The sequence below is a fragment of the Xyrauchen texanus genome, chromosome 6 (genome assembly GCF_025860055.1).
Source record: "Xyrauchen texanus isolate HMW12.3.18 chromosome 6, RBS_HiC_50CHRs, whole genome shotgun sequence".
NCBI lineage: Eukaryota > Metazoa > Chordata > Actinopteri > Cypriniformes > Catostomidae > Xyrauchen > Xyrauchen texanus.
In genome coordinates this window covers 14,589,060-14,613,503 of record NC_068281.1, presented here as the reverse complement: position 1 = coordinate 14,613,503, position 24,444 = coordinate 14,589,060, and the positions used below count along the sequence as shown (strand labels likewise).

Here is a 24,444-nt window from a genome sequence, read left to right as displayed (position 1 = left end):
TCACCCACATAAATGGACATACTAATGGATGAAAACATACAAATTATATAATGATAATTTATTTTGCATACAGATTAAAAAAATTAGTTCCATTCAAATATGCAGTCAGGATGCAGTAACAGTTACATATGAACATACTTACAACTGTATACCTGCCTTCTGTTTTTACCACAGATCCACCACTAAAGTAGCACAGTCCTTATTATTGCCATAATAAGCAATATATCATACTTCCAATATAAAATCATACATGGAATGTTGATATGATATTAACTGTACACTGATTATCGTTGGGCTGTTATGGGGAGAATGTCGTCATCCTGGTCTACATGTGTGATCCCATCTGAAAAGATCTGATATCTTCTCCAATGAATTCATTCACTGTATGAAAGAAATATTATTTTAGATATAAACCAATGGATTGACACAGCTCACTGAAACTCTAGTCAAGCATTCAGCGGCCCCCAAAAGTATTTTTGACACTTAAGCCACACTTAATGACATGTATGAATGTCATTGTATTAAATAATGAAATATTCAACCAAGTGGCATATATTTTTAAGAAAGATAAAATAAGCACACTTTTCAATCACACATTTTATTTTCAAAAAATAAGTTTGGCAGGTTTTAAATGATAGAAGTATTTGGACACTTTGAATGTTAGCTTCAGTCACCATTCACTTTCATTGCATATTTTTTTTCATACAATGAAGGTGAATGATGACCTTTTGTGTTTCACAGAAGAAAGAAATTCACATGTGTGATTCACATGAAGGTGAGTAAATTATGAAAATTTTTATTTTTGGGTGCACTATGCCATTAAAAGTAATGGCAAAAATGGCAAAATTAAGTTTTAAAAATACCTTTTTTATTAAAAAGGTCAGTAAAATTGGCTTGAAATTTTGTTTTCTATGCAATGAAATTCACATATTTTATAAAGTGTCCAAATACTTTTTGGGCCCACTGTACGTATCATACTCACCTTCCTCCAGTGTGATATGCTGCATCGATGAGGACCCTGTGAAGTCTGGGGTCGCCTCCAGCTTCAGTCTAGAGGCCGGGTCTCTTTCAGAGGGGTGCATCTGGTTCTCCCAGCTCTCGTATTGGCCATATTGTGGTGGGCACAGGTCATGATAGTGGCTAGTGTTTGATGGAGGCGAGGAGCACATCTCTTGGGGGAAAGGACAATGGGGATATGGGGAATGAGAGAGTGGAGGAATGGGAGAGGTGGAGATTGGACTGCTGGCTGGAAATGGGCTCAAAGAGCAAGAGTGTGAGGGAGAGGGTGAGGAGGACAGATAGGGGGAGTCCAGCCAGGGAGACGGAGAAGGGGAAAGAGGTTGTGAGGCTCTTGGATACATGGGAGGAAGCAGCTCTGTGAAACCCAGCTCCAGGCTCTCAAAGCTGGGATGCCTTTCGGTCAGGGCACTTCTCCCTCCGATGTCCTCAGGGACCTCTGGTTTGAGGCGGTACTCATCCTGGTAGCCTTGTGAGGAGTAGGAGAACTCATTAGGATATGGATGCAGGTGGAAGGACATGCCTCTGTCATAAGTAGATAGGTCTGGCCTTAAGTGTAAACCCCTGTCTTCTGTGCTGCTAGTCCCCATGGGGCAAAGCGTCACACCTTCCAGGGGCAAGATGGAAGGTCGGGACAGGAGTGGATCTTCTTCTTTGAACATGATAGAGGAGAAGAAACAGAGAGAAAACAGAGAAATTGAAAATTCTATTTTACCATATAGTAGTAGTATATACAGTATTTAGTGTATTGTTGGTTTGACAAAGTCACGCACTTTTATTCTGTAGACTTGGTTTAAGGATCTATCTACTGTATCTATCTATCCATCTGTCTGTCTGTTTGTCATTCATTCATTCATTTTCTGTCATTCTTTATCTATATATCTATGCCATGTGTGTTCCTGTTTCCTTGTCATGTGACATGTCATCTGGTCAAGTGGTCCCCGGGTTTATGCCAAGTTCATGTTCATGTTTATGTTTTGTTCAAGTCAAGTTTAGTCAAGTTCATGTTTTGGTTTTGTTCATGTTTGGAGTTATGTTTTTTTTGGATATCACGTTTGTAAATAAAACTGCACTTGGGTTCATCACACATAATTGCACTTTGACTACGTTACAGAATACCTGACCAACCAAAAGTAACTCAGCAATCCAGCTTCTGCTTCTACACCAGGGGAATCAATCCCAGAAAATGATGTGGAGGACTTCTGCACTCTGGCCTGCCAGGTGGACTTTAATTAAGTCACCCTCAAGGACATTTTCTGGGTGGGATTGAATGAGCCATTCTCTTCCCTGATGCCTGGTGGTCGCAGTACTCTCAGTCTGGCTAAGTATATCAACCTTGTCCTGCAGATAATTGGTTCTACCTTCACTGTGGGGGAGGCGGATGCCAAGCCTGAGTCCAAAGTCATGGCCGCTAAGCCCGAGTTCCTCGTCATGGTTGTAGATGCTAGTGCCATCTTTTTCCCCGGATCCTGAGCCTGCTCCATGTCACAGCCGCACCTGAGCCTGCTCCATGCCATGTCACAGCCGCGCCTGAGCCTGCTCCATGCCATGTAACAGACACGCCTGAGCCTGTTCCATGCCATGTCTCAGGCTCCCCTCTGGTCAAGTGCCATTGCCACAGCCAATGAGCCTGCGTTGCAAGCCTCGTCCGTACCAGAGCCAGCATTGCAATCCTCGTCTGTTCCAGAGCCATCTCTTACTGGGCTATTTGAGTTGGAAATGGTTCTCGCCATTGTGCCCACCCTGAGTTCTCCTGATCAGCCAGTTCCCCCCAAGCCACTAGCTCGATCATCACCCTCTGAGATATCCCCACCAGGGACCTCCTTCCCTATGGCTCCGCCTTGGTCCTCAGCCACACCGACTCAACCTCAGTCTTCCAATCCCCCAGCTCCACCTTGCTCCTCCGAACCTCCGGCACTGCCTTGGTCCTCCCTTCCTCCGGCACCACCCTGGCCCTTAAGAGTCTTCGGCTACTCTCCGGGTATCCAGTTCTCCATGGTTTCACCCCTCGAGACTCTCACGGCTCCGCCTTCCATGGCTCTGCCCCTCAAGTCTCATGACTCCACTCCCCATGGGCTCCGACCTGGTCTCATGCTCCATGCTATGTTTTCACCAGACCATGCCCCACACCTTGTTTCACCATGTGTCCATGACCTGCCATGTAACCACGTCAAGACACTACGGCCGCCCCCTCCTCCCCAGATACCTCTTGAACTTTGTGTTTTTGTTTTGGGGTGTCGGGATATGTCAGGGTTGTATGTGTTTTGTTACATGCCATGATTATTACTGTTTCCTTTGTCATGACAATGGTTATCATTGTCATGTTTCTCCCTTGTCCATGTATTTAAGCCTCATGTTTGCCATTGTCCATTGTCAGGTATTGTTTGTCTATTGTTGTGTAATTGTTTAGACAAGTCATGTCAAGTTCATGTTTTTGTTTTGTTCATGTTTGGAGTTATGTTTTTTTGGATATCACGTTTGTAAATAAAACTGCACTTGGGTTCATCACACATCATCGTCTTTTCGACTACTTGTCTGTCTGTCTGTCATTCTCTATCTATCTGTATTTAATTTCTTCTTTCTGTCATTCTGTCTGTCTATCTAGCTTTCAGTCAAGGCAACATCAAAGTTTATCTAGACAAACTTTTCCTATCTAGTTATGCTTATTACCCTTACATGCACCTTATTTTAGTTTTTACCATTATAATTTTTTTCTTCTTTGCCTTTTCGCTGCCATATTATATGTATAACAATCTAGGCAAAAAAGTATGATATGGAGGCGTGCAAGGACATGCCAAAAAGTACCTTGAAATAAAAGTGATAGTAAAAAATATGATCTGACTGTTCCGAGTATAACTAATAACTAATCTGATTTAAAACCACATATAGATCATTTTTTTTTAAAAGCATAGCAAACAGCTGGCAGCATAATACTCACTAGGCAGATATTTAAAGCAGTGTGTGCTGCTCCTCTTCCTCTTCCCATTGGACACATACAGGCAGACAGACATCGGGTGACTCGGTGAAAGATCACTATAGGCTGGCACTCGTACACAAAGCAAACTCTGCACCATAAGAAATATATTTAGGATTATGCCATCAAGCTACACACAGACCATAAAACTTTCCATAGGCATGGAATATACAAGATTTACCTCATTGCTTTTGTCCCTGTCCACTTGTGCTTCGTCCTCCCACTGAACTTTGCCATCTAGTCAGCAGAGATAATTTATCAAACACAATAGTAGCACCTTCTGTGAGAGTCTCAGCCTCAGATGGACCACCCACAGACAGACATATGTCTAATGCATATTACTCAGAAAAATTACAAGCATTTGACAAAATCGCAAGCTCCAATCTGATTGGGTGTTTTATACACAATTTAATTTTAAAGAGTCAGGGTGCATACATTTTTACCAGTTTAACAAGTTGTGTACACAAGGTACAAGGACCACTTTTGGAGAAAATCTCATCACTCAATTTACCAATGTTTGTGCTTTTGGCATAAAATTTTAAAGGATTTACCCACCCTTAAATGTCAATGGTGATGCTTTATGTGTTGGTCAAATGGCTTCTTTATGTCAAAAAGGGCAGTTCTTGGTGAGAATAAGTTGCAAAGTGGACTTGAATTTTTGCCAATAGACAAAACATTTTTTTTTTCTCTATATAGACTCTATATAGATATTCTGGGATATTATGTAAATCATGAAGGAGATGGTATGCTTCTTCATGTTTTTGATAGTATCATGATATTATCGATTCTTCTTAAAATTACACAGTAATGTGTTGCAACTCACCTGATCCTCTTTCCATAAAGAAGACTCTGGAAGTGGGAAGAAAGTTGGTCCCTCCCAACAGAAGCTCCTCCCCTCCCTCAGCTGAACAGGAAGTGAGACTGACAGACTCAACTACAGGAAGCTCCTGTGCAGAGCGCTGTGCTGCAGGCAAAAGTAGGCCATATAAATGCAAGAAAAAACCTGGAGAAATGGCATTTAGGGCTGGCACACTGAAATTTAATCATGTTTTGTTTACCTGTGTACTTGGATCAATATATACTGGTGGCCAAAAGTTTGGTATAATGTACAGATTTTGCTCTTATGGAAAGAAATTGGTGCTTTTGTCCACAAAGTGGCATTCAACTGATTACAATGTATAGTTACGACATTAATAACGTGAAAAATGACTAATACAATTTTACATTTTTTTAACTATTTCAAAGAGTTCTCATAAAAAAAATCCTCCACGTGCAGCGTTGCAGATCCTTGACATTCAAGCTGTCAGCTTGTCCAGATACTCAGGTGACATTTCATCCCACACATCCTGTAGCACTTGCCATAGATGTGGCTGTCTTGTCGGGCACTTCTCACGCACCTTACAGTCTAGCTGATCCCACAAATGCTCAATGGGGTTAAGATCCATAACACTCTTTTCCAATTATCTGTTGTCCAATGTCTGTGTTTCTTTGCCCACTCTAACCCTTCGTTTTTGTTTTTATATGTTGAATGGGTAGAATTCAATGAAGATGTCAGCTGAGGATATGTGAGGTATTTCTCAAACTAGAGACTCTGATGTACATATCCTCTTGTTTAGTTGTACATCTGGGCCTTCCACATCTTTTCTGTCCTTGTTAGAACCAGTTGTCCTTTGTCTTTGAAGACTGTAGTGTTCAACTTTGTATGAAATCTTCCGGGTTTTTTTTGTTTTCTTTTGGCAATTCCAAGCTTTGTATAGCCTTCATTCCTCAAAACAATGATTGACTGAGGAGTTTCTAGAGAAAGCTGTTTCTTTTTTGCCATTTGTTGACATAATATTGACCTTAAGACATGTCAGTCTATTGCACACTGTGGCAACTCAAAAACAAACACAAAGACAATGTTAAGCTTCATTTAGGAACCAAATAGCTTTCAGCAGTGTTTGCTATAATGGCAAGGGATTTTCTAGTACCAAATTAGCAATTTAGCATGATTACTCAAGGATAAGGTGTTGGAGTGATGGCTTCTGGAAATGGGGCATGTCTAGATTTGATCTGATTTGAGGTCCCGGCCATTTCAGCAGGTAGTTCAGCATTGTGACAGGAGGGACGCAATGTCTCGTTCCCTCCATCGGGTAACAGAGGTTACAGAAGTAACCAGGATGTTCCCCATCTGTCACTCACTCGACGCTGTGTCGATGTAGTGACACTAGGGGTCCCCTACAAAAATGCCACAACTAGCTGAACTGTGTTACGTGGATCGGCGGTGCGAGACGGGCAGACTACTGTGTGCTGCGTAGCCAGCACATAACCTCCCCTGAGTGTCGAACAGTCCTTTGGGGACAAGTCGACCGGCTAGGAGGAAGTCACCCAGGAACACATTTGTGAATGCTACTGGGAATCAACAATGCACGACTTCAGCTCAAGGTAGGAGAAAGGTGCTATGAGCAAGCGATATACCCAGCCGGCTGACCCGGACTTATCTGTACAATCCTCCTAATACACGGGACGAAACCGGCTCAACCCGCAGATTATAGAAACTCGCAAAAGTGTGCTATGCAAATGTCTGGAGCAAACGAGCATGCTGGGGAATGGGAGGTCCATAGGGATTTACCCGGTGGAGGTGGTCCCATTGTGGTCCCAAAATCGCCCCCAGTGCTAGCCGCGCTGGCCTCATACCTGTGGGTAGAAGGATCAAGGCACGGAGCCACTGGGGTGGCGTGCTTTCTTACAAAAGCGAGCCACGGCCGCAACGTTGCCATGGTCATGTCCTCGCAATGAGGACATGATGCATCCACGAAAGATGTCTCTGCATGGGCAGTGCCCACGCACAAAAGACAGCGATCATGGCCGTCTGAAGGCGAGAGATAACGACCGTATCCAGGAATAACACACAACCGGAAGGGCATCTTTAAAAAGACAAATATTTAAAAAGACGTTCCGATGTGTGCTGTTCATTTAGAATATAATCAAATCACTTTATTGTCACACTACCATGTACACAAGTGCAACAGTAGGTGAAATTCTTGTGTGCAGGTCCGAGCAACATAGCAGTCATGACAGTGACGAGACATATACCAATTACAATAAACAACACTTTTAGGTGAAAAATACTCTTTTAGAATATACTCTAGTAGATCTGCCGAAGCGCCCAGGGGCGATCTCTGCAGTGCTCCCATGCAGAGAGGGGAGAAAGCTGCTGTAATGCAGCTTAATGATCCAGCAGAGGTGAAATAAAAACCGTGGAAAATTCAGCTCGCTGAATCATCGACTGCTCAGCTCCGAAGAGAAAATCTGAATGAGCGGTATGCACACCAGCTCCTTTATGCCTGTATGTCCGGGGGAGTGGCATGCAAATACCACTCGCCAATTCCCATTGGCCTTTTATCAAAGATCAGATGTGTCTCGGGCTCCCAAGCGTGACCCCTAGTGTCACTACATCGACACAACGTCAAGTGAGTGACAGATAGGGAAAAACAAATTAATAAACATAATATACATTACATTAAATTAAATGTAAAAGCCAGGGTATCCACACCTTTAGATCAATAAATTATCATGACTTTTCAATGACTTAACAGGCCTGGAAATATCAATTTCAATTAAATAAAACAACAACATTTTTAATAATTAAAAAAATTACATTCCTTAATATTTCTAGGGTTTTTTATGGCCATTGGAACCCTGGAGATTGGCAGTTATACATAAAATTAGATTTGCAACACTCACAGCACTCAATGGGTAAGGAGGCCACCTGCAGAGCTAAGACCCGTCCTGGCAGGACGATGGGCGGGGACAGTGGGAGATGTATGCGAAACACCAAACGCACTCGAGTGTTCTTTCTACCCACATCTGTCTCTCCTTTCCTGAGCTCAATGTCAGAGTTCCTCAGCTTTAGAATACCTGCACAGTCAATGCTGAGAGAGAAAGACATGAATTCATATACTATCAGTTACTGAGATGTCTATTACACAAAATTAGATGGCTAGATGTCTCACAGGGCAGTCATGTTGTTCTCTTGGTTGAGTGGGATGTCCAGGAGTTTGGTGCCAGCCTGAATGCTTTCCTGACTAGCTGTGCCCACCATCTTACCTGTCACTCTGAAAGGAGAGAAGCACATCTCACGTTAAATTTTCTGAAGCCATACGGTAGACAAATATTGTTCAAACATTTGCCTTTTGTGTTCCACAGAAGAAAATCATATAAGTTTGGGACAACATAAGAATGAGTAAATGATGACAGAATAAACATTTTTGGGTGAAGATAGGTCACCCAAAAATTTTAATTCTCCCATCATTTACTCACCCTCATGCCATCCCAGATGTGTAAGACTTTCTTTCTTCAGCAGAACACAAATGAAGATTTTTAGAAGAATATCTCAACTGGTCCTCACAATGCAAGTGAATGGTGACCAGAACTCTGAAGGCCCATAAATGACATAAAAGTCGCTGGCAGTGTGAACACAGCTTAAGTCCTTTTTTTTTATCAATCTCCACCTTTGGCCAGCCCCCCAAGCAGCAGGTGGCTGAATGTGAAAGTCCCTTCAACACCAGAATGTGGAAGTGATAGTGAAAGTGTAGATTTACAATTTAAAAAATGACTCAAATATTGATTTGTTTCTCAACCACCCTTATCATATCACTTCAGAAGATATGGACTTCCCCTGGAGTCTTATGAATTACTTTTATACTGCCTTTTGGGAATTCTGGTCACCATTCACTTTCATTGTGAGGACCAACAGAGCATGAGAATGAAGGTGAGTAAATGATGAGACAATTTTCATATCTTCAGGACTGCTTGATATGAGTTTTACCTGTGTATTTGGTAAAAAGGATGAGGCCGTATTGATCTGTCATCAGCCGTTCCTACAAACACCTGTAAGGAGAGTGGTTGTCTCTCAGTGTAACCCGCGAGCTGAGGGACAGTGTAAGAAAATAGAAAAAAAACAATTTGTAGAAAATATTTTCAGTGAGCTCCATAGGCAGTTTTTGTGGTTTTGTGCTAACATGTACATTTAGTAATTTAGCAGACGCTTTTATCCAGTGCTTGAGTTTCCACAGATGTTTTATGCACAGTGGAAATCACAATTGAAACAATGTATCACATGCATGAAAATGTATGTTGATTCACATGCACAGCCAATAGAAAACAATTTAAACATTTCAAATAATAAATGTATTTTATTGCCACTCTCAAAAAATTATCAAACAATTTTGGCTCTGGCCGCTGACGCCACCTGACACTCCAAAAACGCACAGAAGAGTTTAAAACATATGAGGCCACCTATATCTTCTGAGTGTTACCTTGACCACTGGATGGCCTCCAGGTGATGCCTTAACTGCTCCTCGACTGCCTTCAGTTTCATAATGAGCACGATGGTGCGGCCGTGGCTGCACCTCTATGCGCAGTTCATACTGGTCAAACTGGGAAGGCAGGGGCCAGTCAAGTGGCGGTAGTGCATTAGACCTGCGAAAATACCAAGAAAGGAGATAAGATCTGAGTTCAAAGGTCAACATTTCTTATTCTTTTCATCAAACTCATGTAAATTGTTTGGACCTACAGAGCTGAAATATTCCTCTAAAAACCTTTGTTTGTGTTCTGCAGAAGAAAGAAAGTCATACACATCTGGGATGGCATGAGGGTGAGTAAATGATGAGAGTTTTCATTTTTGGTTGCTGCTGATTTTAACAATGTGTACTCTCCATCTTGCACTTTTAATTATATTATATAGCATTAAGATATAGTTGTTGAGATTAGTTTTGATTTTATGAAAATTCTGTTGTCACTACATGATTTTTTCAGGAGTAAATTTGGTTGTAGAATGTGGTAGTCACTCCCCTACATAACCAAACTTTATGTGTATAGAAAGCGATTAAGCACTCAAAAGAATTGACACCCATATTTAGTTCGTTCCAGTGTGTATATGGCCTAAATAAATATCACAGCCCATCAGACATTCTATAAAAAATAAAGCTTTAGAAATGTGGGATGTGGACTAACCTAAAGAGAGGACTGTGAGCGCTTGCCCTGGTTCTGCCCCAACCCAGAGCAGGAGGCACAGATAGATAGTCCATGCCTATTGTTGAGGGATCTCTTCTCAGCTGAGGAGCCTCTGGGAGGGGGCAGGGAGAGTTCGGCTCTGGCTCAATATCTCGGGATGATACCTCCAATAGCACAAGGAATAGGCACACACAGAAATGTACAAAAATGGACATGAGACAATGAGATAATTACAACCTCACATCAAACACTGATTTGATTATTTGAACTTTAACCCTGTTTCAACTCAGTTTTATAAATGTTTTATATAAAATATTTTTGTGTCTTTGATTATATGTATTTAGTAGAGATCGATCGATATTGTTTCTTATTGACCGGCGATACAATATTTTTGTGTTTAAGTGTCCAATAACCGATATGCATAACCAAATTGTAATTCTTGTTTTATTTCTCCTTTTAGGCGCATGAGCTACTTAATCATTTATCACTAACCTCAAGTGAACTGTTTTACAAAACTAATGTTGCGCGCAGTCTACAAATAATTAATTTGACTAGTTTTAGTTGCAATGTACACTTTTTAAAAGCACTGACTTCATTAATATTTCAATTAATTAAGTGATATCACTTTGCTTAAATTAAAATTAGTTCGTATTTACTATATAGTCTAGTCAAAAAAAGTTTAATAATGTTTGACAAATTATACAAAGGTATCATTATTATCAATTCTGACCAGCAAACAATATTAAATGTGAACTCATTAAAGCAAAGTGAAGTCAAGCCCCTGGGCAGGGGCAATCATCCACTGGGTTTTATGGGCGTTTGCCCTCTAGTGGCCAGGCCCATACAAGCATAAAATAAAGTTGACGTAAACACGGTGACAGTGCACAACTGCTAAATGCGTCCTATAGCGCATGGTCATAGGGTAAGTATGTTCTGCAGAAACTTAATATTTAGCTGGTCATATGATTCTAAAATGGCAGCCCGCATGAGGGCGTCCCTGCCCAATGTAGAATAAATGACTATCAGTAAACTATGACTATGAGTCTTCATCTCATGTGAGTGGTGATGATTTTATATACATGTTTCAAAATTACAATTAATTTCTTTATGAGTAAAACATTTTTAATGGGGCAAAAAAATGACTGAGTGCACCTTAAAAAAAATCTCTCTTTGTTTTCTTATTCTGCTTTAGATTCTTTACCACTCTAGATAGTATTACATCTGGCAGTGTGATACTGTGTGATTTGTCAAATTGCTTATTTTCCTCAGTTGCTTTGGATAAAAGCATCTACTAAATGAATAAATGTATATGCATATTAAAAGTATACAAGGATATTGCTCCGCTTTAATAACTTCAAAGTTAGCTTCTTGTTAGTAGCTTTAAATTTAGCTAACTGCTTTTTCAAAAGAGCAGCTTGACTGTAGCTTCACTATTTTAAATTTGAGCAGCTTGTAACTTGGGAAGCTACAGTTTCTATGTAGCTTTCCTAAAATGTGGAGGGTAGACAATCAGAGAGTTTAATAATCATATCTCAAGGGGATCACCTGTTCCAGAGAGGTCTTCCTGGTCTTCTGTGGGATGTTGAGCTCACAGCTTCCTGGAGCCTGACCTGAGGTTTCTCCTGTGTCTGGAATGGAGGATTGATCCTCCGAGTAGCTGCCTCTGCGAGAGGTGCTGGGGGAGGCCAGCGGGGAGTTCCTGCGCTTTTTGCCCCCAGGAGATGTGGGACGCGAGGAAGGCGATAAGCAGAAGTGAGCAGTGGCTTCATTAAGCTCCTCCTCCTCCACTAGAAGAGAATCACAGCTGGAAGCTGGACTCAGCCATCCACGAGATGAGGAACTAGAAGCAGGGCTGGGGCTGGGACTGAGGGAACCTGTCCCTGTCATGACATCACGGTAGGAGTCTAACAGGGGCAGGTATAGACGCTCCCTGTCCCAGCCACCCCCACTGTCCCAGTAACTTCCACCTGCTGGGCCTGACTCATCCTCAGGGGAAATAGTGGTGATCTGGATGCTGGGACACTCGAGGACTCTAGACTCTGATACCTGAGAGAGAGAGAAAGTGAGATGAAGTGGGAGATTTATTCTGGGCCATTAAAAATTATATTTGTGAGTATTATCATACTGTATAATAATACAATTCTGATAATTATTCAACTTCAAAAATAAACATTCTATCATCATTTGGTCAACCTCATTGCCTAACACCTCATTTTGTGTTCCATGGAAGAAAGTAAGTTATATGAGTTTGAATGACATTTTTGGGCTCATTTTTCTTATCATTAAGATTAAGATTCAACTTAATTGTCATTGTGCAGAGTACAGGTACAGAGCCAATGAAATGCAGTTGTTTTTGCATATCACAACTAAGCTGGGGTCAGCCATGAAACAGCACCCCTGGAGCAGATAGGGTCAAGGGCCTTGCTCAAGGGACCAACAGGGGTATCTTGGCGGTGTTTGGGCTTGAACCCCCAACCTTTCGGTCAGTAACCCAGAGCCTTAACCTCTGAGCCACCACTGGCCCCTTAAGTTTTCACATATCCCAACTAAGCTGGGGTGAGAGCGCAGGGTCAGCAATGGTACAGCACCCCTGGAGCAGGTGGGGTCTTGACCACCAAGCCACCATTTATGATTGTTCATACTCTTGAGTTACTAGATTATCCCTGGGTTTAGCACAGTCATATTTATAATACAGTATACTAGCAGGTATTTTAGGAAACATAAACAATAGAAGTTAGTGTATCATGATTACTTTCAACATTGGTCAGCCACTGATAAGGCCAAGTTCACCACTGCTTTGCAGTCATGCTAATCAAGCCTAATCAAACTAAATTGGACAAAATTAGACTCCACTGGTATACACACGCTGGCATAGAGTTGCAATTTTTATTGATTTATTTTTGTCAAAAAATGAGGGAAAGTATGCCTGTGTGGGACTTGGAACGTTCCATATCAAGAGTGAAATGAGTCCATCTAATGAAGAAGAACATGGTAACAATAAGTACAATTTAGAAAGTGCACTATTCTTTTAGTTAATATTTGATGAGCAGTGTATAGATAAACTTTACATTTTATCATTTACATTGATATACACTATCTGGTTCTAAATGTTCACAATGTCTGGTCCCCTGAAGACAGTGGTTATGGCAGGTTTAGGGTTGGGGACCCCCAAGAGCCTTGACACAATTAACCATTGACAAGCACCAATTAATCATTGTAAATACCCCAGGAACATGCATTAATTAGATAGAAAGTAAATAGGTTCAATATTGATTTCATGTTGACTTTAAATGCAATGATTTGACAACAAAAAAATGTTCCTTGTAAAATAATACATCCAACTCTATCATTTAACTAAAGGCCTTATGTGCCAAAATAAAATATGCACAACAGCTCATGGCAACACATTCTGTTCACATTAAACTTTTCTGGGAAGCAAAAACTCAATCCTGAAAATAAAACCAGACATCTGGGTTTATTTAACCATAATTAATCAAAATGTGTAACATGATTCTAGTATTGCAATGTTCTAGAAACCTACAATTCGGGCAAATGTGGTTCCCACCTGTATTGATCTAGCTGGCAGACTTTCATAAGTCCCACTGAAATCCCTGATTAATGCCCTTCTGGGGGGTGGGGAATGCATGCCAGCCCTGTGACTGGCTGATGGTGAAGGCAAAGGTATGCCCACTGGCTGACCAGCATGTGTGGATGTCACCTGAATATCTATGACAAAAAAGTACACAAATCACTATAGATTATTGTACATGGCAAATCACAGGCTTTCAGAGATGCAAACAACATATGTATATGGGATAAACAATAGCCAAAACTTGAGACACAAGGCCTCTCATTAGAAAACCATAACAAACATGGGGAAGCCTTTGTGGAGACGTCATTTATTATTTCCACAAGGAGTACAGACTTGTTTTCCAAATGGGGTAATTTCTGAAATATCTCTACACTCCTTATCAAACATAACCGGAACTCCCAAAGCTTAAAATTTGCCACATTTTCACAAAAAACAAAAACAAAAACAAAACACCATGGTAACCACAGTTTTTAACCAAAATACCATAGTGGTTACTAAAGTTATTGTTACTACAATCATACTGTTGTATCTTGTCATTAGCCACCAATGTCATAAAAATACAAAATGAGAGAATAATTCTGAAGGCTTCTTGCACTGCTTGAAGGAGATTATATATGAATTATAATTATTCATTATTATTACACGGCTCTCTAGAATACTTGATTCCATCTGGTCAATGGCACAATCTGTTACAATATTTATGAGTAACAACCGAACATCTCTGATCACAGTGTGATCTCTGCAAGCTAATAAAATAATTTCAACTCATATCAATGTTTCATGTCCATTTATTTATTTGGCAAGTAGTCTTGTAATAAGATGCGTAATGAGCAGTCATACTGTCATTATTTACAAAATAATCACCAAAAGATATCTGTCTCAAACTGGAGATGAATATCAGATGTTCAGTGAATTTTTATTTTCACCTAGTTACATAATTTCAATGCAAATCAATATTTTTTGTCCATGCATTTATTTATTTGGTTAGTAGCCTTGTAATAAGCAGGAAAATGTACAGTCAGCTGGTTGTTATCCGGAAAAAGAAAAACCAATGTGGGGTGCACTGAAGCAAGTTTTGCCCAGGGTACCATTCAAGCTAGAACCGCTACTGTTAATTTACTAATTCGTTCAGTGACCATTTCTGGTCACCGAACGATAGAAATGTAGATAGACAATAGATGGTAACAATGAGCATCTTTTATGTCATGAGTGGGTCATTAAATCGATCAATTGAATCAACTTATTTGTTAATAAACAAAGAGTTGTTCACCACCGAAGCAATGGAAGTGAACAAGAATCAGAGGTGTCGTGCTAATTTAGAGTGGGCACATGCCCCCTTAGATTTATGAGCCAACAGGAGTTTTAATGGATTGTTTAAACTTCCAAAAACATTGTTTCTGCATTGACTGAACTTGGTGCCTCCTCAACAACAACAAAAGTAAGTGCATGACACCCCTGAGAACAATCCATTCGCTTAAAAGGTTTGTTCAAAACAGAGCAGGTATTAGAATGCAATCTTTTGGTGGCGCACTTGGGAGGCAACGCTGATCGTTTCATCATCATTTCAGTGGGTGGGCCCCTTGATCATTTTGCTGTTAGTCAGGGTGGGGGCATCAGAAACCGGCTATTGTTCCAAATCTCTTATTCGTTTACAAAATAAACACCACTACCAGAGTATGGAATTGTGCTTGAAGTTTTATTAGAGCCCAAGCACTGAAAGTTCAGAGACACTATTGTTCTTCTAAGGATTATTATTTTTATTAGGGCCCAAGCACTGAAAGTACGCAGGCCCTAATGTTCTTCTAAGGATTATTATTTTATTTTTTTAAGGTTTCTGGGCTTTTGGGGCATTTCACATGCTCAAAAACAAAAAGTTTGCACATACGTGGAACAAAAGTTCATACAAGGGCATGTAGAGGGGGCTCTGTAGCACCACCTAGAATATGGGCATGTTCGGGGGGGCTCTGTAGCATAGCCCTTTTGAGCTACAATCACCAAACTTTGTAAATGTATAGATTTCATCAAGCTGGACAACTTTTTCACTGACAGTCATAAACTCCGCCGACATGAAGTCGGCCATTTTGGATTGTTTGAAAAATGCATGCTCTGGAGTTTGAAATACTCCTCCTAAGGGACATTGAAGATGCTAAATTGTGAACAGATTATTTATATATCGAATGGTGTTGCCATGGCAAGGCATTAAATTAATGCCGAAAAATGGGAAACAGTAAGGGTCTCATATCTGATGTATGATTTAGATCAAAACTGACATGTATGTTTAGTCTTGGGGACTAATCACATGGATGTGACTATTTTGGGTCACAGTCATAGCGCCACCACCTTGCAGCGGGAAGTGTGATTCTTACAACAAGACTTTAAAATAGTCCTCTTATATTTACCCAAATTGCTTCAATATTTTATAGAATAATTTCAAATGCCAAATGCATGTGTCCACCTTGCATAGTTCTCTTACGAGAGGTTCTCTCGTATTGCGTAAGCTAGCTTACGCTACGGGAAAGATTCATCTTTTCTGAGATATTGAAGCCAAAAAATTATCCTTAATTTTTTACCCATTGTCAACGCAGTGCGGCAGCTGCAGACCTTGAGCGGGCTAGCTAGCGAGCTCATAGGTTGCTCTGCGGCAACTGCTGCAGCCTATAGACGAGCTTGGGCGAACTCGCATCCAATGAGAGGCGTCCGCACGCTCACTGCGTCAAAGCCCGCCAAAATGGGCGTGACTAGAGTGCATATAAGCGTAGTTCGTAGGCTGGAACCCTGATTTTCATCTCTTCAGCGAAGCTCTTCGCATCTCTGAACCAGAAGCCGCGTCGCCGTTCGAGGGGCATCAAGCAAGCGTGGACAGCGCTCGAAGAAGCCGGCCGTCTTCGCCACCTTCAGCCATCCTGCGAGCTACGCCATCCGGCGACGTATCCTTTTGAAAGCAAGCTAGTTCTTAAGAACTTCACAAAAGAGTACGAGCGTCTTTTTAAAGATGCCTTGCTCCACTTGCGCCTCATGCCGCGCCCCTCTCAGCACCGGAGACTGCCACATCATCTGCGCTCTCTGCCTGGGACTGGGGCATGCAGAGCTCGCCCTCGCTGAAGGCGGATGCGATCTCTGCGAGGAGCTGCCGATGTCGACCCTGCGGGCTCGACTCGAAGCGCTCAGGACCGAAGCCGCCGCTCCGCCTTCTATTCAGCCGCGCAGAAAAAAGCGCCGCTCTCAAAGGCTGCCAGAACCAGTGGTAGAAGCGATTGCCTCGCCGGAGCCCATCCCTCGAGCATCGCCTTCACCCTCCCCGCCCACCCGGGATGCGCAGTTGCCACCGAGCGGCTGCTCTGCTGCCATCTCGGACGAAGAAGCGTGTTCCATCATGGCTTCGGACAAGGAGGAGTGGTCAGGCTCACACGCCTCCTCCTCGGCCCAGGAATCCAGCGAAGGGGAACTAACGCGCCTCCTCACACAGGCCGTCGACCGCCTCGGGCTCGAGTGGTCACCGCCCCCTGAGCAGACACCCAACAGACTCGACGGCTGCTTTCTTCAGAGCCGCCGCCGCGCAGCACCCGCTACCCGGGCCGCTCCCTTCCTGCCGGAACTCCACGCCGAGCTTTCCAAATCTTGGAACGCACCTTTCTTGGCCAGGGTCCGATCCCACGTCTCCACCTCTCTTGCTTCGGTGTACGGCGCCACCGAGAAGGGCTACGCTTCCATCCCTCCGGTCGAGGATGCGGTAGCAGCACACCTTTGCCCGCCCTCCACGAGATGGCGGTCTAAACCAGTGCTCCCGTCTAAGGCCTGCAGAACAACTTCCGCCTGTGTTGGCCGCGCCTATTCCGCCGCCGGCCAAGCTGCATCTGCTCTGCACTCTATGGCCGTTTTACAGATCCTCCAAGCGGACCTTCTACGGGAGTGGGATGAGGAAAGCAGGCATCCAGAGGCGGCTGCAGACATAAGAAGTGCGACGGACCTCGCCCTCGCGCTACCAAAGCTGCAGCCCAAGCTATAGGGAAGTGCATGGCCGCTGACTGTGACCGAGAGACATCTGTGGCTAACGCTAGCCGACATGGGAGAAGCAGAGCGCTCTACGTTCCTCAACGCACCGCTCTCTCCATCCGGTCTCTTCGGCTCCACGGTGAGTGGTATCATTGACCGGTTTTCAGAGGTCCAAAAAGCCACACAAGCCATGAATCTCTTTCTGCCTCGTCACGCTAACTCCTCTGCAGGCCGCCCACATGAGCCTCCTGCACGAGCCTCTTCACAGCGCCCAGCTCAACAAAGCCAGACTTCTCAGCGTCGACAGGGCGGCCGCCCTCGATCGCGCTCAGACAGCCGCCGCAGACCGCCGCCCCACGGGCCTCGGCCTAGAATCGCGCTGAAACCTGAACAACTGAAGTCCTCCTAGCTTTGTTGACAAAACGACGGATCAGTCCTGCCGCGGCCGGACCACCGTCAAAGCTTCGCCCCCTGTCAGTCCCCTTCTCTCAGGCTACTACAGTGGTAGATTCAGCAGCCAACAAGCCGGTGTTAACACCCGCTTGCCTGCGCTCAAACGCCGTTTTCACGGCGACCCAAAGAAATCTTGTAAAGAGCAAACATGCCCTATGTGTAGAAAATGTGCCCACATCCCAGTGTTCACCCCTACACACAGGCATTACACATCCCGTGTCCCTATCAGAGCACACTCACATAAAGCGGTTACGAACCGCTCGAGTGTTAGAGTTAATAAACGCGCCCACGAGCCCGTGCGCGCGCCCCTCCTCTGCCCGCTCTGTCACACGGCCAGCAAACACCTCTCCGCATGTAAGTCCCGTGTCCGTGACTATGCTCGCACATCACTTATCAGATGTGACTCTTTCCCCATTTACCCCAATCGGGAAGTCACTCACAGAACAGACTGTCTCTGCTGTCTGCGAGCAGTCATGCATAAACACATTAAGCGCGCTCACACATTCTGGGCGATTTGGCCATTCACCCTCTAACATTACGCTTCAAAGCGTGGGAAGATATTCCAGGGATATCCGAATGGGTGTTAAGCACAATAAAACAGGGCTATTTACTACAGTTCGATCGCCGTCCTCCTCGCTTCAGAGCGCAGCTCGAAACTACTGTGAACACGGAAGCAGCATGCATGCTTCGTTCAGAAATAGCAAACCTTCTGTGCAAAAGGGCCATAGAGAGAGTGCCGCCTCTGAGCGAAGTCGGGGTTTTACAGCCGTTATTTTCTTGTCCCCAAGAAAGACGGCGGCCTCAGACCAATATTAGATCTCAGGGTTTTGAACAAAGCGCTTGCAAAAAGACCGCTCAAAATGCTTACAACCAGCAAACTCCTCGCGCATGTGCGCCAGGGGACTGGTTTATTTCTCTCGATCTGAAAGATGCATACTTTCAGATTCAGATAAATCCCGTCACAGGCCATTCTTGAGATTCGCCTTTGACGGCCAGGTTTATCAATACACCGTCCTTCCGTTCGGCCTGTCCTTAGCACCCCGTACTTTCACGAAGTGCATGGACGCTGGCGCTCGCACTCCCTGCGGAGTCAGGGTTTGCGAATTCTGAACTATTTGGACGATTGGCTGATTTTGGCACAATCACATATGGAGCTCCTGTCTCACAGGACAGTTCTCCTCAGTCATCTGAACAGTTTGGGCCTTGCAGTCAATTGGACCAAGAGCTCACTACAGCCCAGTCAGGCAATTTCCTTCCTTGGAATAGAACTAGACTCAGTGGCAATGACGGCTCGCTTATCTACACAGCGCGCGCGCCGTGTTCAGCGACTAGCCGCGTCCTTTCAGATGAACAGCCTCACGCCTCTGAAAAAATTTCAGAGAGTGCTAGGTTACATAGCATCAGCCGCAGCAGTACTTCAGCTGGGTTTACTGTGCATGCGCCCGCTTCAGCATTGGCTAAACACCCGCGCGTCTCGCCGGGCTTGGGCCACAGGCCGCTCAGACCTGTATCTCAGCTCTGCAGCCCTGGACAGTGGCTGAATGGTACCAGCGGGGAGTGACGATGGGAGCTGTATCTCGCCGAAAAGTCATTTCGACAGACGCGTCCAACACGGGTTGGGGCGCGGTCTGCGAGGGCTCTCCGGTTTTTGGCCTATGGTCAGTTCAGGAAAAGCTCCTTCACATAAATTGTCTGGAAATGATAGCGGTCGAGTACGCGCTCGTGCGCTTCCTCCCGGTCATTCAGGGTCACAATGTCCTGGTCCGTTCGGACAACAGATCTGTGGTATCCTATCTAAACCGTCAGGGCGGTGTCAGATCCAGGAACCTCTTCCATCTAACGAAACGCATACTGAGTTGGTCCCAGTGCCACCTGCGCTCGCTGAGGGCTTTGCACGTGCCAGGCCACCTGAACGACGGCCCAGACAGACTGTCCAGAGACAATATTCCCCCAGGGGAATGGTCCCTGCACGCTCAAACAGTCCAGACGTTATGGCGCATATTCGGCAGAGCAGAGATAGACCTCTTTGCGTCAGAAAAGAACTCTCACTGCCCAATATTTTTCTCGAAAAGCGAGGACGCACTGGCCCAGGACTGGCCCAACCGCCCGCTTTACGCCTTCCCTCCCGTCTCGCTATTGCCACAGGTAATGCAGAGGATCAGGGAAACGCGCCACTCGGTGCTCCTCATAGCCCAGCACTGGGAGAATCAAACATGGTTCCCGGAGCTTACGCAGCTGTCACTGACAGCCCCGTGGCCCATCCCAGTGAGAGCAGATCTCCTCTCGCAAGCTCGCGGCACGATCTGGTATCCCCACCCAGAGCGCTGGGCGCTACACGCGTGGGTGATCAATGACTACCCGTCGCTTTGCCAGAAGGAGTAATAAACACCATCATACACGCTAGAGCCCCCTCCACGAGAAGACTCTATGCGTCAAAATGGTCTGTGTTTTCAAAATGGTGCACCGACAGAGACCTGGACTCACGGACATGTGGGGTATCGCCGCTGCTCGTGTTTTTACAAGAGCTGCTGGATAAGGGCAGATCCCCATCCACGCTCAAAGTATGCGTGGCGGCCGCCGCGGCGCTCGCTGAACCCCTGCACGGCCAGTCACAGGGTAAAACGAGCTGGTCATCCGCTTCCTCAGGGAGCTAGAAGGATGAACCCTCCGCGCCCCATCGGTTCCTATCTGGGATCTTTCTATAGTTCTCGAAGCTATGAAAGCCCCTCCCTTCGAACCGCTTCAATCCGTGGATGTGAAACACCTCTCACTTAAAACCGTTTTTCTAACTGCCCTATCATCAGTTAAACGGGTGGGAGATCTTCACGCGCTGTCTGTTAGCGCTGCGTGTCTTGAGTTTGGACCAAGTGACTCCAAGGTCATTTTAAAGCCTAGACACGGCTATGTCCCCAAGGTGATCGGTACTCCTTTCAGAGCACAGATAATTTCCTTGTCGGCGCTACCAGCATCTGATAGCGAACGCAACGCCAATCTCCTTTGCCCAGTCAGAGCACTGAGATTGTATACTGCGCGCTCCACATCTTTCAGACGCTCTGAGCAGCTTTTCGTTTCGTTTGGAGGGCGCACCAAAGGTCTTGCCACCTCGAAACAGACACTGTCCAGATGGATAGTGGACGCTATTGCTACTGCGTACGCGTCAAAAGGCCGACCATGCCCGCTAGGCATTAGGGCTCACTCCACTAGAGGCATGGCCTCCTCTTGGGCATGGTCCAGCGGGATTTCCATTCACGACATATGTGTGGCAGGGGCTGGGTTCCCCCTCCACCTTTGTCAGATTTTACAATCTGGAAGTACCCGCTCTGCAGGCTAAACTGCTAGCGGTTTAATACGCTACAGCTCCCCTGGTGAGCTGCATTAGTGGGACACATTCCACACAGACCGGCACCGCCGCTCTGTCTATGTGCTTATGTACTACACACACACTGGCCCGCACTCTTGCCGGCCAAATATTAATTCCCCACTCACAAGGGCTCCCCGGTCCCCTTAATTCCCTGGGGCTCATGCAGTGGATGCTTGGCACGACGGCGCTGACAAAGGGTTCCCGTGAGCGTAAGCTAGCTTACGCAATATGAGAGAACCTCTCGTAAGAGAACGAATCGGTTACTAACGTAACCTCAGTTCTCTCTAGATGAGGGAACGAGTATTGCGTAACCGGCCGTGCTTCGCGCCACGCAGCGATTTTTCGCTTCATTCAATGAAAACCAGGGTTCCAGCCTACTGAACTACGCTTATATGCACTCTAGTCACGCCTATTTTGGCGGGCTCTGAGGCAGTGAGCGCGCGGACGCCTCTCATTGGATGCGAGTTCGCCCAAGCTCGTCTATAGGCTGCAGCAGTTGCCGCAGAGCAACCTATGAGCTCGCTAGCTAGCCCGCTCAAGGTCTGCAGCTGCCGCACTGCGTTGACAATGGGTACAAAATTAAGGATAATTTTTTGGCTTCAATATTTCAGAAAAGATGAATCTTTCCCGTAGCGTAAGCTAGCTTACGCAATACTCGTTCCCTCATCTAGAGAGAACCGAGGTTACGTTAGTAACCGATTAGTTTTCTGAAAGCCACCGGGTGGAAATGGACCAATGGTGATTGGGCCTGTCATCGCGATATTTGTATTTATTTTTCTTTGCTGGTGGTCCTGCCTCCTCCTCCATGTGACCTTACCAACGAGCTTACGTCATCCCTATCATGAGCGCGCGTCACTGATATGTACAGAAGGGAACATTTGTAGTTAAAAAGTATATAAGTATTGGTTTTTTTCTAAAAAATAATCAATCGTTTGGGTTCAGAAGAACTTTCGGTGGAATATGAGTCGGGTGGAATATTTCGATGCACCCTAAATATGCATTGTGGACCATCAAAAAATGGAGTACATACACTTGATTTGTTTAAAGATGGAGGCCTGAAATGAAATCCATAAAATCTTAAATTCAGTTTCGATGAAGAAAGAAACAAAGATAGGCCTACATCTTGGATGGCCTGAGGGTGAGTAATTTATCTGCAAATTTTCAATGTTGTGTGAACTATTCCTTTAAGGATTACAGTAAACAACTGTGGAAAGCATCTGCGGTAAAAGGCAGCAAAGTGATGCGGTGCGGACAGAAACCTTAGGTGCATGTTTCTACGGCTTTACGCCAGCATGAAGGCGGAGGATGGGTGGATGGCAGAATGTGTGCCAGGAAAAGAGAAAACGAAAAAAAAAAAAAGTAGGGAATATTGGAGGAGGTATGTATGTGCATACTCAGTAAACAGAGATTGAGGGTTCGGGTCCACTCCAGATGGCAGCTGTTAACTCCCCTCACACGCACAGCTGATTAAAAACACATTGCGCTGAGCTCCACACTTACCCATAAATACACACTTCAATGGATAAAACGAAGTTAGATGGGGAACGAGTCTGAATAAATGAACGTGCATGCAAACATTACGAATAGAAATACAAGTTTTGTACTTTCTGTCAAAACGTAAAGTCGAAAATATGAAGAAAAAAAATTGTAGGCCTATGTCTTCACTGTGCAGATTCAGTAGGATTCTATCGGAAGCGTCTGTTTAGTAGCAGTTTATTACATAGATAGTGCCCCTATAAGGTATAGCCTATTGCCGATATATATATATATTTCTATTTTTTTTAATTATTATTATTACTCTTATATGTTTGGAACTAGAAATTTTCCAGTAACAAGTCCTTTAACCACTGGATCCCCATAAGTAGCCTATTCCGTCACCCTTTGAGCTCTGTACTGACCACTGAAGCCGGCTGGCTCATGATGCGTCTGGCCGCTCTCTGTCATCTCCTCAGGGCCGCAGCGGCTCTGGCGCGGCGGATCCTCCTCGAACACCAGCTTGAACTCGAACTCTCCCTCCTCCCATCCCGAGCCCGGCGCTGCCCCCATCTCACCACTCCGAGAAAAGTATGACCGAGACCGGCGACTGATAAATCACTTCCCTTGCACTTCGGTCAATATCGGCTCCGTCTAAAACTCGTGGGCTGTCATAAAGCTTGGCCAGAATGTCACCGTGCACTCTCCGGTTTCCCGTTCGCGAGCTTGCTTTAATTAAATTAAAATATTAAAAGTTATCCTCAATCACCAGAGCGGCTGCTCATTTTCCTCTCCCCATTGTTCATCTCTTTATGTAACTTTTTTTCTTCCCAAGTAGATCCGCTTGCGATTTCCGTGACAGTCGGTTAATATAACTTCATCTCACGAACTTCCATCGTCCAGAACAGATCGTTCAGATTATGTTTATCGCTTTAAACGGATACACATTCACATGCAATAAGACATATCCATATGATGTTACATTTATACAGCATCTCCTCCGCCGCCATCAGAAAAGTTATATCAAGTTTTTTCGTTCTTTACCCTTAATTGCCTTTGGGCTGGTTCATCAGACCCGTCTGTACCGTAACTCGCTCCCTATTGGGCGTTTGACTTGTCAATCAAAAGACCCCCTTTTTCCCAGCTTTGCATGCCTTCTTTTGCTGCACACTTCCAGATAGGCCAGTTGGACTATAACCACATCTTTTAGGGTGAAGTATAACTTCATGATATACACAAGAATATATTCCAAAACACATTCTCCTCTGTCCAAAAGAGAATTCCCTGGACAAGAACCAGCAAGAAAAGCCGTGCCTTGTGAGCAGGTTCTGAGAAAACATAATTCATTGTGTTTCCACATATGTAACAGTTTATTCCTGCACAAGAGATAGTGGCTATTTTCAAACTCCCTTGAGTGCAAGACAAAACACTGATGCTGCCTATCAGCAGTACGAAGGTTGATCCATTTGTGACGCCATAATGACACTGTCCTCGCCTCTGTCATTCCCTCTTTTCCCATCATACTTTCCCCCTTCTTTGTCCCTCCCCTTTCTTTTCCCCAAGTCTTCATCCCAGTTCTCCCTC

The 24,444-nt window shown here is 44.5% G+C and overlaps 1 protein-coding gene across 2 annotated transcripts; it reads right to left on the bottom strand.

Moving 5' to 3' along the window:
- Positions 1–68: 68 nt before the first annotated feature.
- On the bottom strand, positions 69–24,210 carry nfatc4 (nuclear factor of activated T cells 4). Of its 2 annotated transcripts, none has more exons than XM_052128477.1 (13): positions 23,286–24,210; positions 13,554–13,714; positions 11,534–12,034; positions 9,989–10,152; positions 9,292–9,454; positions 8,802–8,902; positions 7,987–8,088; positions 7,718–7,905; positions 4,815–4,955; positions 4,173–4,228; positions 3,956–4,082; positions 983–1,669; positions 69–381 (listed from the first exon to the last, which is right to left on the bottom strand). In XM_052128477.1, exons 1-13 carry the CDS (start codon positions 23,431–23,433, stop codon positions 326–328), a joined length of 2,595 nt encoding a protein of 864 aa, XP_051984437.1. In that variant the 5' UTR covers positions 23,434–24,210; the 3' UTR covers positions 69–325. The 2 variants fall into 2 exon arrangements, with proteins under 2 accessions (XP_051984437.1, XP_051984438.1); XM_052128478.1 differs by having other exon boundaries at positions 983–1,666.
- Between the last annotated feature and the right edge of the window lie 234 nt (positions 24,211–24,444).

What these genes read in the sequence shown, in the direction of transcription:
- nfatc4 (XM_052128477.1), bottom strand. Translation starts at nt 23,433, where the DNA reads ATGGGGGCAGCGCCGGGCTCGGGATGGGAGGAGGGAGAGTTCGAGTTC. An exon ending in CTCCTTACCCATTGAGTGCT is followed by an intron (nt 4,956 to 7,717) that starts GTGAGTGTTGCA and finishes TTTTGCCTGCAG; the next exon opens with CACAGCGCTCTGCACAGGAG. An exon ending in GCATATCACACTGGAGGAAG is followed by an intron (nt 382 to 982) that starts GTGAGTATGATA and finishes TCTTTCATACAG; the next exon opens with TGAATGAATTCATTGGAGAA.